General features: G+C 39.7%; 1 protein-coding gene and 1 non-coding gene across 2 annotated transcripts; one reads left to right on the plus strand and one right to left on the minus strand.

Moving 5' to 3' along the window:
* Nucleotides 1-836: 836 nt before the first annotated feature.
* Nucleotides 837-947, plus strand: LOC134238081 (U6 spliceosomal RNA). Its single transcript, XR_009985930.1, has one exon. It is a non-coding gene; the product is annotated as a U6 spliceosomal RNA (small nuclear RNA).
* A 1326-nt stretch (nucleotides 948-2273) lies between these two features.
* On the minus strand, nucleotides 2274-4159 carry LOC134238080 (uncharacterized). Its single transcript, XM_062720207.1, has 5 exons — nucleotides 4136-4159; nucleotides 3418-4049; nucleotides 3072-3334; nucleotides 2733-2984; nucleotides 2274-2640 (listed from the first exon to the last, which is right to left on the minus strand). The coding sequence occupies exons 3-5, from the start codon at nucleotides 3320-3322 to the stop codon at nucleotides 2283-2285; spliced, it is 861 nt and encodes a 286-aa protein (XP_062576191.1). The 5' UTR covers nucleotides 3323-3334; nucleotides 3418-4049; nucleotides 4136-4159; the 3' UTR covers nucleotides 2274-2282.
* Nucleotides 4160-12975: the final 8816 nt, after the last annotated feature.

Consider the following 12975-nt stretch of genomic DNA (forward strand, 5'->3'; position numbering starts at 1 on the left):
GTTTTTTACCATGACACAAGTTAGAAGGAGTTATGTCCCTTTGACCGTAACCTATTGTTTACGTAATGCCCACTGTGACGTTGTGTTCGTAACAACAAAAGCGTAGATATCGTCATCCGGTCGTCAGAGAAGCCTGTGAATCCATTTTTCGTGTGCATTTTCAATATTCATTGTGAGGAATTGATTGAAATTTTTGTGAATTTTCAAAGTGGATATCAATTTTAAACAGCGTATATAGCAGTGTTTGCTAGTGGTGCATTGGATTACGTTCAAGTTGGAAAATAATTCTCTGCAAGTTGATTTGCACTAGAACTTAGAAGACAAATTATTGGAAGGTTAGTGAATTTTCTAGTTTTATATTTTTATTTGTTTCAACAATTAGCGTCGTGAAAGCCCTTATCCATTCTGCATAGTGACATACCCACTCAACGGCCATTTTTTGAGCACCGGAGTGTTGCTTGGTTGTATACCATATAAAATACATATTTCGCCAAAACTGCTTGATATGAAATATGACAACATTACAAATATTACTAATTTTTTTAAAGTTATTAATAATATGAAAATGACCCTACTCCACCCATCCCCTCCCCTTAAAAAATTATTTTTTTCAACCCGTTAATTTTTTTATACAATTATCTTTTATGATTTTTTTTTTAACAGTATACACGTGTGCACATGTGTATGTCACATACACATGTAGGTAGCAGTTACCTTTCTTGTTACGCAATATTATCGTCTCTCCAGGTGTTTACAGTATGCAAAAATTAAAAAGGGCTATTTCATAATATTCTCCGAATCATTGTATTTATATGCCACAATTATTTTATTACATTGTACTTGCTTTTCGGCAGTACATATATTAAAATTGGAACGATACAGAGAAGATTAGCATGGCCCCTGCGCAAAGGATGGTACGCAATCTTCGTGGTTTTGTTCCAATTTCAAGCGCACAGAAAGAAGGGGGGATGAAGGGAAAAAGGGAGAAAAGGAGGGAAAGGAAAGGAATTTCGGGTCGCCGCTAGGGGCGCTCAATAAAGATAATTAATGCGGGTTTTTCTGCTTGATTAGAAAGTTTAGAGTGCATTATTAAATATATTAGAGAGATTTAAATAGCGGATTTTTAGGGATTTTTAAAATTGTTTTTACGGGTATATATTTATGGATTTTTGGTCTTTTAGGGTCTCCATATTTATTTCCCTGGTACTTTTGAGCATTATTTCCTCTTTTTGGAATAAATATCTGTCTGTTTTAATATTTTACAGCTTATTTTAGCTGCAATTTAGTACTTCAATTAGGGCTTTATTTCAGCCCCTTTAAGGAGTTTCCCCATATTTTTTTGACTTTTATTGATTGTTTTCAAGTCAATTTTGGCATATTTTGCCTTGATTTACACCAAATAATTTTTTTAAATAATTTAAACAGCCTATTTTTAGCTGTTATTTTCTACTTCATTAAGGCTTTATTTCAGCCTCCTTTATTTTGAATTTTTAGGCTTATATGGCCTTTATTTACTGCAAATTAGACCTTTTCTCAATTTTAATCAAGTATAATCCTTGCAAATTGTGTCATTTCTATACATTCCTGTGGTGTAATGGTAACACACTTGCCTAATTTACTGGCAAGAGATCTGGGTTCGAATTCCGGTGGGTTTTTAACTTTTGACACATGCTGCAAGTGATTTTCTCTATAAATTTTAAAGAATAAGACATGAATTTTTTTAATAATAATTTTATTAACTTTCCCTCTGCTTTTTACAAGGGCTTGGGACCTTCTAGCTACAAAATACAAAGTAAATTAGCATATATATACAAAATACAAAGTAAATCATAACTAGGCAGCATTAAAGAGTTTTTTTTTTGGTATTTTTCAGTTTTTTAAATTTTTTTTTTGTTTTTTTAAGTTTTTAAATTTTTTTTTGGTTTTTTCACATTTTGTTATCGGTTCAAGGTGGATCTTGGTCCTCTGGCGGGGGTTCCTGGTCGTCTGGTGGGGCATCTGGTGGGGGTTTCTTCCTCTTCCTGTTGGAGTAGCCTCGTTGTACCATCCTTTGCACCCAGTCCGCGTAGCTCTCCTCCGAGGTGTCCTGGCAGTACCAGTTGCCATAGTACTGACGGTGCTTAGGTGCGGTCTTCGGTTGGTTGCACTTACCGCACCTATTCGGTCCACGGCGTGGGGCGTACCTGCGGACGTACTCTCCCATCATCTCCTTTACGTTGACCTTGCGTCTGTAAGAGGCCGTGGAGTCGGGCACCGCATTTGGCAACTTCTGGGGTGGGAACTCAGGCTGCTGGTAGGTGGGCTGAGTCCTTGGCACCTGGGGGGGGGGGGGGGGGCAGGGCGATCACGTATCGTACCGGGACTGGGGCAGGTGGCAGAACTGGCTGGGGCATGATCCTGGGAGGGGCAGCAATCCTAGGGGGCGAGTTCATCCTGGGCAGGGACCTGATCCGGACGCGGGACTGGCCGGCTGTGTTGGGTGGGAGTCGGTATCTGTGGGCCGGGGCACTGGAGGTCACAAGGGTGGCGGGCTTCGTCAAGGCGGCGGGGAGGGGCTGAGGGGCTGTCATAGGGGGATCAGAGATCTCAATTCCCTGTGACAGCACCCGTTCCTCCTTCTTCTTCTGTCTTCTGTTGTCCCTGTTAAGTATAAGAGATACTATAAGAACACATACACTTAAAAATCATAGATAAATATGCCATTATTATGCAGTTTAAATAGGGATATTTACCAGAGTATCAGAGTTGTCTGGTTGAGGGGCAGCAGTTGAATGCTGGTCAACGCTGACACTCTGGGGTCCTCCGTCACAACCTCCCTGATCCTGTTGTAGGAAGTCAGGATGAGGCTCCATCTGGACAGGGTCTGTTGGTTGGCTCGCTTGACTGGGCCGGTGTGAACCTCCATCAGCCTCCTCACCAGCATCTCCATGTACCGGTTGGTATCTGGATAGCTGGCTGGCCCACTTCCTGTTCCCACGAAGGACCTGAAGAGTAGAATGAGACAATTAAAATACTGTACAATAAGACAAACAAACATAAGAGCACAGATAAATAAATAGCTAAACACTTACCGCTTAGTCTTCTCAACACCGGCTTTGGGGGGAGATTTGGCCGTCTTTGAAGACATAAACCTTCCTTTGGGTGGAGAAGACTTGGGTCTGGCCTGGAAAACAGCTGGCCTCTGGTCCCGGGGCTGCAGCTTCTCCCACAAGGAGATCAGCTGTTCCTGCTGGGTCCGGGTCAAGGTCCTGCACTCCCTGAGCTGCAACAAGAAGTCAGCCAGGGCGTGCACTTGCCGCATACCAGACGCGGGATCCGGCATCTGTTCCTCTTCCTGCAAGAAAGTAAAAAAAGTCAGTCTATACTAATGTTTACTTAACAATAAGAAGCAATAGATAGAGAATGGGTTCTACTTACTGTCTCGTCTTCCTGGGCTGGTGGGTCCTGGGTCGGTGGTTCCTGGGCTGGTGGATCCTGGGTGGGCGGCGGGGTCTCCAGGGTGACAGCGGGTGTCGGCCTCTCGGTAGACCCTTCGGCACGGGCCGGTGACCTGTCAGCACTGCGTTGCCTGACAACCCTAGGGCTGGATGGGGGCCTTGCAGTGCTGGATGGTGGTCGGTCGGCGCTGGCCAAGGGCTTCCCGGTCGGCCTCACAGCTACACCCTGGACGTCGACATCGGGAAGGGTGGGGTCGTCCTCTGCCTCTTCCTCCTCAAATCCCTCGTCGTGGTCCTGGTCCTCCTCCTCGGGTGTGGGGTCTTCCTCTCGCACTTCCTCGGGAACGACCTGAAGTGACTTGCCTGTCTGGGAGTACAAGTACTCGACTCCGATCAGCTCCCCCGTGTAGGCCCTGGGCTGACGGAAGGTGGGGTCTAAAGGGTTCCCCAAGACAGTCTGTGCCAAGTGTTTGACAGCGTGGCGTAGAAGTCCGCTGTATGTGTGACACAGCGGAGCCTCCACTTCCACGGCCTGAGAAGCCCTGTCCTGGTTCCACCTGTAGAGCCCCTCCAGGAGAAACGCCTGATAGTTGACGTCGCTAGCACTGGTACCTGTAAAATGCGAGTAAATATAAGTGGCATTCAACAAACTTGCGACTATAAGATACTAAGACGTTGACAAAAGACAGTAGACTTACCGGGAATGAACCTGTTCAGGTGCAGGTGGACGGTCTTCGTGGTCAGTCCCTTCTTCTGGGCGGAGCTGAAGGTCTGGCAGTCGCTCAGGTAGTGCGCCGTCCTCTTGAGGTTCTCCTCTCCGTCCAGTTCAGCGAGGTTCTGACGGAGTCTGGCAACACTGTTCCCGAGTCCGCGCTGTCTCAGCATCTTCACCACTTCCAGGTCGCAGGCCATCATTCTGGTGAGGATGCACGGAAACTGGAGGCGGTGCCCCACGTCGAGCCGGTCAAGCACGTCCTGGTTCCAACTGCTGAGCTTTTTCTTGCATTTCGGGCATTCCAGGTACTCCGTGGCCATGTAGTAGAATCCTGAGAGACTCAGGACTCTGCGAAGTGTCCTGTAAATGCCCGAGGAGATCAACTCCTGCCCAACGCAGTCTTCCCCGGGACACGTCAACCTAACTCGCCACAGCTTCTTCGGCATCCACAGAAAGAAAGACCTAGCAAAGTACCTAAAAAAAAACAGAGAATATTTAGTACCTAATATAGCTTTTATTTTAATACAAAATAAATATTAAAGAATTAAAAAGAAGTACATGTTCCCTAAGAATAACTGCATACCTGTCTATGGTGGGAGGCTGGGCATACACTAGGGCTGGCTTGGGGGGTGGAACCACATCCGGTCAATGGTGTCGAAGCACATCTCTGGCTTTCCCTGCTGGTTGACACGGAAGAGGGCCTTGGAGATCCACTTCAGGTCACACGGGTCCAGCACCTGTTTCCAGGCCCTGTACACCACATCTACAATTTCGTATGACAGAATAAGCAAGTTGCAAATAATAAAAAACAATACACAGAATTTCAGAGTTCATTTCCTTATTTTACATCTATCAAATACTATATAATATTAAATAGATTTTGTTTATATCTTAGTAGATTTATATACCAGTAAATATTAAATGTTAACTATTATTTTATTGGCTATATGAATGTATTATATATTATGAAAGCTAGATACCGAGTAGATAATGAGAAAGCACAGAAACAGACACCAATATATATTAAAGAAAAAGATATAAGCTAGAGATAGAGATATGAATTTGTGTTTGTATATATATATAAGCTACATAGTGCTAAACTATACACCATCTACACAAACTCACCACTGGAACTAAATAAAAAGAAAATATAGACAAATTAGCTGTGAAACATAACTTATCTATATCTTTAATGTAAAATAATATACACAGATCTTCAAATTACATGAATTTCATTGATATATATAAACGTAAAACAATGTTCACATACCACCTGAGAGGACCTCCATGGTCTCGATGTTCCTCACCGCCTCCACGAGATCCTTGTCATCTAGGGCGTCGTCTGGCTCTGCGCTGGGGGGGAGGGGCGGTCTCCGCTGGCATACTTACCTTCGCCGCCTCCGCCTTCTGCCTATCCTTGTCCACGATGACCTTCTTCTTCTCCAACATCTGGTGATGAACCTCGGGAAAGGACTTCACGTACTGGAGGAGCCGCAAATTAGACCTTTTAAAATTCAGCCCCTTTTAAAAGTTTTCTCCACATTATTTTGACTTTCATGGTTTATTTTCAAGACAATTAATGCTTATTTTACTTAGATTTACTCCAAAATATTTTTTTAAAAAAATTCTAACAGCCTATTTTTACCAGTTACTTACTACATCAGTAGGGCTTTATTTCAGCCTCTTTTAAGATTTTTCCCTATATTATTTTGACATGTATGGTTTATTTTCCAGTCAATTTAAGCTTATTTTACCTTGATTCACCCAAAATTATTTTTTTAAAAAAATCTGACAGCTTATATTTTGCTGCTGTTTTCTTCCTTCATTTGGGGCTTTATTTAAGCCTTCTTTGGCCCCCCTCCTCCATTATTTTGAATTTTATGGTTTATTTTCAAGTCATTATAGGCTTATTTTGCCTTGATTTACTCCAAATTAAACCTTTTCTAATTTTCCATCAGATGTAATCCTTGCAAATTGTGTCATTTCTAATTCCTGTGGTGTAATGGTAACACACTTGCCTAAGTTACTGGCAAGAGATCTGGGTTCGAATCCCGGTGGGTTTTTAAACTTTTGACACATGCTGCAAGTGATTTTCTCTTTGAATTTGAAAGAATAAGACAAGGAATATAATTTTTTAATGATTTTATTAAACCTCCATTTGCTCAAAATTCATACATTCATATATCTAATTTTCAGACAAATTGACACTCCTTTTCTTTGTATTATCTGTTAATTTCTCACAGTTTTACTTATTTCCAGGTTTATTTAGCCTTGAAATTATTACTGAAAACAAAAATTCTAAGGTCAAATCCTTTTACAAGAGTTGCTTAGAATAATTTATATAAACCCCCTTTATAGCATATTTGAGGATGTCTGTAAGTAATTATTAACTCCTATTTTGGTATTTCTTCCCATTTTCAGTCTTTTTTAAGCTCATATAATTTTTCATCCAAAGAAAAATGCTTAATTTTCATCCTTGCATTTTGTGTCAATGTAAATTCCCATGGTGTAGTGGTAACACACTTGCCTGACTTTTGGGCAAGAGACCTGGGTTCAAATCCTGGTGGGTTTTCATTTCTGACACTTTATGCAAGTGATATTTATACAATATTTTAAAGAACAACAACACACTGATTTCATATTGCCTTATTTTGGATCAGAAACTTTCCCTCTGCTTTTATAAGGGCTTGGGACCTTCTAGAATTATGTTGTAATAAAAACATAACACTAGGCAGCATTAAAAGTTTCTTCCCAAAGTTTTCTGTACAAAGTTTGCATAGAATGTGATTTTTCACACTTGAAACACTTGTTTGGAGTTAGTTAAACATCCATCATATCTTGTGCTGGTTCCTTTTCCTCTGTATCAGTCTGAGTGAATTCTCCACTGCACAATTAAGGATCACTGTATTCACGTACCATTTTCAGATGACAGCAGAAGTGTAAATGACACATATTTTAGCTGGACAGTGTCCGGTTAGGCTATCATGACTGCAGACGGTGTATGTCGAGAACACATGTTCACATTTAACTGGTTCGCAGTCTTGGGTACAAGTCGTACCTTAATACCGAGGTGTCAGCGTCCTTAATGTGCTTTATCTTGACAGGACTGGCTAAGTCTTTGTCACTGGGAGGCTTGATGCTTTGGTTTCTCAATCATACACATAGTATTACATCTGTCTACAAATTAACCCTGTTTTACAGTGCGCGCAGCAGTGTGGTGTGTTTACAACTTGAAATTAGACTAGAATCACTTGATTTTACATCAAATTCAACTCAGTTTCACTTAAATTTCCTTCATACAACCTATTTCACAAATGTAAACAAATGTACTCAATGAAAAGAGGTCACCAACAAAATCATGTTGTAAAATATAGTTTCAACTCAAACTAAGTAAACCCCCGTGTTCCTAAGAAGATATCAGACTTCAATCTAGTGATTTAACACAAAAACCAATAGAGCTTCATACAAAATAGTCTTGGTAAACGTCTTCAATCAAATGTACACAAGTACACAGACGATCAACACACAGCTCGAATTTGCACAATTTTAAAGAGCTCGTTTCTGCATAAATACACCGTGTACACAGGAATGCATTGACAAGCAGTTATAAAGTAATGTAAAATATAGATTCAACAGAAATATATTAATCACCTGCTTAATATGTGAAAAAAATGAAACCAATAAAAAATCAATCAAATCAATCAAATTCAGAAAAAGAAAACATTTTTGAGTGAGGCCAAAATTGAGGCCAAAAATTTTTACAGAGGCCAAATTTGAGGCCAGGCCAACTTTTGAGGCCAGGCCAAAATTTGGTTTGAAGCCAAATTAGAGGCCAAAATAGAGGCCAGGCCAAAGGGGCCAGGCCAGGTTTTAGAGTATGCCGAGAAGTAGATAAGGTAGAGCATGTGCTGGACGGAGAAATCATTACGGGGGTCAGGTCAGTGCAAGTGACAATGCGGGAGGGAGAACAGGAACGCATACCGTATTTGACATCGGTTTACGGTAACAAATGTCTGTTTGTAGTTCCTGGGCGACCTCCCGTATGCTTTAAATGCGGTGAGGTGGGCCACCTCAGGGCAGACTGCTCCCATGGTGTCAGGATGATGGCCGGGCACCGAAGTTACGCTTCGGCGGCAGCCCGGCCACAGGCTGTTGGGAGGCCTGAGACACAGAACTCAGAGAGGGCTGTCGGTAAGCCCGGGAACAACGACAAGGCTGTTGGTAAGCCAGGAAATCCTGAGCCTGTTAGCAGGGCTCAGGAGGACCGCGACGGAGAGCAGACTGTTGGTAAGTCTGTGGGGGACCAGGAGAGTCCCCCCGACACTGGGGCTGTTGGCACGCCCCAGAAGGAGTCCTCAGACTCCCCTGCCCAGGCAGAGGATGTAAGTATTCCTCAGGAGGGGTCAACACCCGACAGATAAGGGGGACCAGGAGAGTCCTCCCTCAGGAGGGGAGTCTGGGGACAACTCACTAGTGGCTGAGATATTGAGCGGTACCCAGCTCTTATCTCAGGGGGGCACTGAGGTGTCCTCCCCGAGCTGGGCAGACTCGGAGATGGTTGACGAGGATGAGGATGACTTTACATTGGTGTCGGGGAAGAAGCGAAATGTCGCGCCGTACCAAGACGAGCCCCTCAGTCCCCTCTCGTCTGAGCCCAGCCGGGCTGACAGGCAGTGAATGACTTTAACGGTAACGAAAATCGCGTGTTAATGGACTATGAAAATGTATAATTCCTCGTATTTCGACCCGGACTGTCCCTGGACTTTTCTAAATTATTATAATTTAAGGAGATATTCTCCTGGTTTCTTGTTCTTATTTGTTTATTTCACATGTTTAATTTCTTCAGTTATTATTTATATTTCCTTGGTTATTCTTTTTTTTCCTATTTTCATATATTTTCAATTATTTACTTTTGTTTCTGTGCATGCATTATGTTTTACGTTATCTATATTTGTATTTTAGTTAGAATTTTTTCTCAGTGCTTCATTCTTAGTTCCCCTATTTTTGTTCCTACTTTCCATGATTTTTTCGTAATAGTAAGATCATATGAAGATTTCTCTTCATATGATCTTACTGACTTAGAACAGAACCTCAGCCAATCAAATGAATGGATTAAAAATAAACTCCTCCCACGGCTGTGTCATATATAAGGCTCAACTTGACCGCTCATTATACATATCGAGCACGCAATCAATATCGAACACACGCGGTTTCAGAATGGACTCCCAACCAATTCAGGTTAGCACGGGATTATATGAAATAGCTTGATTCAGGCACGTAGCAACAGGGGGGGTAGGGGTCCAGACATAACTTTTCCTATAGAAAATGTTCATTGAAAGGCTGACCCCCCCCCCCTGCCACTTTTTACTACAGTATATGAATATGAAGGTAATGTAGTTTTGTACGGGGGGAAATGGAACTGGAAGAAATTGGTATTGACAAAAAAAACGATGCTATGTAAGTGATTTAATGGGGAAATGGTATGGGGAAGATATTAAAGCTACTGAACTAATGAATATCCTTGTAACAAGAATCTATATTTTTGAAAAATGATTATGTTAAGATGACAAGACCCTAGTCAGCAGGAGTGGGTATCGCTGTCTAGAGTCAAATAAAAATTTGATGAAAATTGTGACTTAAATCTGTATTCAAAGACAAGGTTCATCTCTTATATATATGACGATGGTTGTATTTTCTGTATGTACCGAAATGTGAAAAAAAAAATATTCAGAAAGGCGACAAAAGATTACTGTGGAGAAAAAAGTGTAGCAAGGCCTAGAAAGTTTAAATATCATTGTAAACAGCACGTGGCTTTGAATAGTTTCTTTTTGTGTGCTAAACAAAAACCAATGAAGATACACCCATATAACTGTCAACTGAACCAATCAGACACCGTAAAATATTTCAGAAATAGAAGAATTCTTCACCATGAAGAATCGATTCTTCGCGAGAAATAGAAGCATTTGATTGGCTGAATAAGTAGGTTATGTTCTAAGTAATAGTAAGATCATATGAAGAGAAATCTTCGTCATGAAGAATGGGCGGAGCGAAGCGGAGCCCATTCTTCGTGACGAAGATTTCTCTTCATATGATCTTACTGACTTAGAACAGAACCTCAGCCAATCAAATGCATGGATTAAAAATAAACTCCTCCTACGGCTGTGTCATATATAAGGCTCAACTTGACCGCTCGTTGTACATATCGAGCACGCAATCAATATCGAACACACGCGGTTTCAGAATGGACTCCCAACCTATTCAGGTTAGCACGGGATTATATGAAATACCTTGATTTACTGGAGAAATGGTATGGTGAAGATATTAAAGTTACTGAACTTATGAATACCATAGGCGTCGGAAGCAAATTGAAAAATGATTGTGTTAAGATGACAAGGCCCTAGCCAGCAGGAGTGGATATGGCTGTCTAATATCAAATAAAAATTTGACGAAAATTATGATTAAATCTGTCTTCAAAGACAAGGTTCGTCTCTGATATACATGACGATGGTTGTATTTTCTGTATGTACCGAAATGTGAAAAAAGTAATATTAAAAAAAACGACAAAAGATTACAGTGGGGAAAAATGTAGCAAGGCCTAGAAAGTTTAGATATCATGATTGTAAACAGCACGTGGGTTTTGAATAGTTTCTTTATGTGTGCTGAACAAAGACCAATGAAGACACACCCATATAACTGTCAAGTAAACCAATCAAACACCGTTGAATTTTTCAGAAATAGAAGAATTCTTCACCATGAAGAATCAATTCCTCGAGAGAAATGGAAGCATTTGATTGGCTGAATAAGTAGGTTATGTTCTAACTTTTGTTAAGCAAACAGAACTCACGGCCCATTGTCTATTTTTCACTCAACCGTCCCTAGATTTAAACCTCACTTTAGCCATGACCTTAAGAATCGCCTCGCTCAATATTCAAGGTCTTTTAAACGCCCCTTCTAAAATGAATTGCTTTCACTTTGCGCGGATCATAAATTATCGCTAATATTAATACAAGAAACCCATTTTACTAATATGAATAATGTCTTAAGTATAAATTCAATGTTTAATACAGAAAAATGTTATTTCAGTTTTGGTACAAAATGTAGTAGAGGGGTAGGAATTATTGTAATTAATCAAGATATTAGTAAATTTAATTTTGATATGGATGGAAGATTAGTTTACATAGATATAATTTACGATGATATACAATATAGAGTAGTTAACATATACGCGCAGACTACTGATTCCGAAAGATCAACATTTTTTGAAGATTTATATCCTATACTTACCTGTAATAAACATTTAATTTTAGGGGGAGACTTTAACTGTGTCTTAAATACAAAATTAGATAAGATAGGGGGTAACCCATAAGCTGGTACTAGTGGTAGTTCGATTTTAAAAAATGTAATTTCAGATTTTCATCTTATTGATTGTTATAGATTTTTATACCCTGATGTTATTAACACTACATGGAGTTCTTCTTCTGTAGCATGTAGACTAGATAGATTTTACATGTCAAAAATATTATCAAAAAGTATTGTCCATATTAAGAATATTCCGTTTGGTCATAGTGAACATGATGTTGTATTTTTAGAATTTAAGGTATCTGAGAAAATTAATTTTGGTAAAGGTTATTGGAAATTTAATAATTCACTGTTACAAGATAAAACTTTTGTTAAGCAATTTATTAAGTATTGGACAGAATTGATTGATGGTTTCGATTTTTATTTAGAATTGTGGGATCATTTGAAAGAACAGATTAAGAATTTTACTATTCATTATTGTAAAAAGAAATGTAATGTAAAGCGTGATATTTTACGACAAATGGAAAAGTCATACTATCGGCTACAATATTTCGAAAGTAAAAATCCTGGTCAGTTTATTGATAGAGTAAAGGAAATCAAAAGTCAAATTAGAGAATTTCAGCTTCAAAATTATACAGGCTCAAAAATTCAGTCTAAAGCTGAAAGTTTAGATAACGATGTAAAACCTTCTAAATTCTTTTTTCAACAGGAAATTTCAAGAGCCAGGAAAAAAACTGTTACAAACATTATAAGTGAATCTTCCCAAGAATATACAAATTCCGGCGACATTTTGGCAGCTTTTAAAGATTTTTATCCTAAATTGTACACGGATGAAGGCATTGATCAGTGTTTAGCGGACGATTTTCTTAAAAGTGTACCAAAATTACATAACGACTATTTGAACACCTGTGAAGGTCCTATTACAAAAGAAGAATTATAGACCTATTTCTTTGTTAAATTATGATTATAAATTAATTTCTAAATTTATAACAAATAGAGTCAAAAAGGATGTAGAAATATTGTACACACTGATCAAACCTGCTCCGTGCCAGGGCGCACCATTTTTGATAATTTACATTTAATGAGGAACATCATAGACTATTGTGAACAAAAACAAGTCCCGGCGGCTTTTATTTCTTTAGATCAAGAGAAGGCCTTTGATAGGGTTAATTATAATTTTCTTTTTCAAACACTTTCGGCATATAACTTTGGACCTTCTCTTATTCGGTGGATAAAAACTTTATATAATGAAGTATGTTCCTCAGTTATTGTCAATAATCATATTTCGGAACCTATCACTTTAAGTAGGGGGGTGCGCCAAGGGTGTAGCCTGAGCCCATTGTTATATATTTTAGTTTTAGAACCTTTCGCCATTAAAATTCGGGAAGATGATAAAATTTCAGGTATCAAACTACCAGGTACTTCTAAAACGGCTAAATTATCTTTATTCGCTGACGATAGTCTGGCTATTTGTATCTGTGACGCCTCCATAGAGCGTGTACTGTATTGGTGCACGCTGTATGG

The sequence above is a fragment of the Saccostrea cucullata genome, unplaced genomic scaffold, assembly GCF_032062105.1.
Source record: "Saccostrea cucullata isolate Sc308-1 unplaced genomic scaffold, CSIRO_AGI_Scuc_v1 ctg3350, whole genome shotgun sequence".
In the NCBI taxonomy this organism is placed as follows: domain Eukaryota; kingdom Metazoa; phylum Mollusca; class Bivalvia; order Ostreida; family Ostreidae; genus Saccostrea; species Saccostrea cuccullata.

Bases quoted from the DNA above. Each gene is read 5' to 3' on its own strand.
- LOC134238080 (XM_062720207.1), bottom strand. From the start codon at position 3,322: ATGCCGGATCCCGCGTCTGGTATGCGGCAAGTGCACGCCCTGGCTGAC. The intron at 2,985-3,071 runs GTAAGTGTTTAG...TCTACTCTTCAG, and splicing joins GGTGTTGAGAAGACTAAGCG to GTCCTTCGTGGGAACAGGAA. The intron at 2,641-2,732 runs GTAAATATCCCT...TATACTTAACAG, and splicing joins CAGACAACTCTGATACTCTG to GGACAACAGAAGACAGAAGA.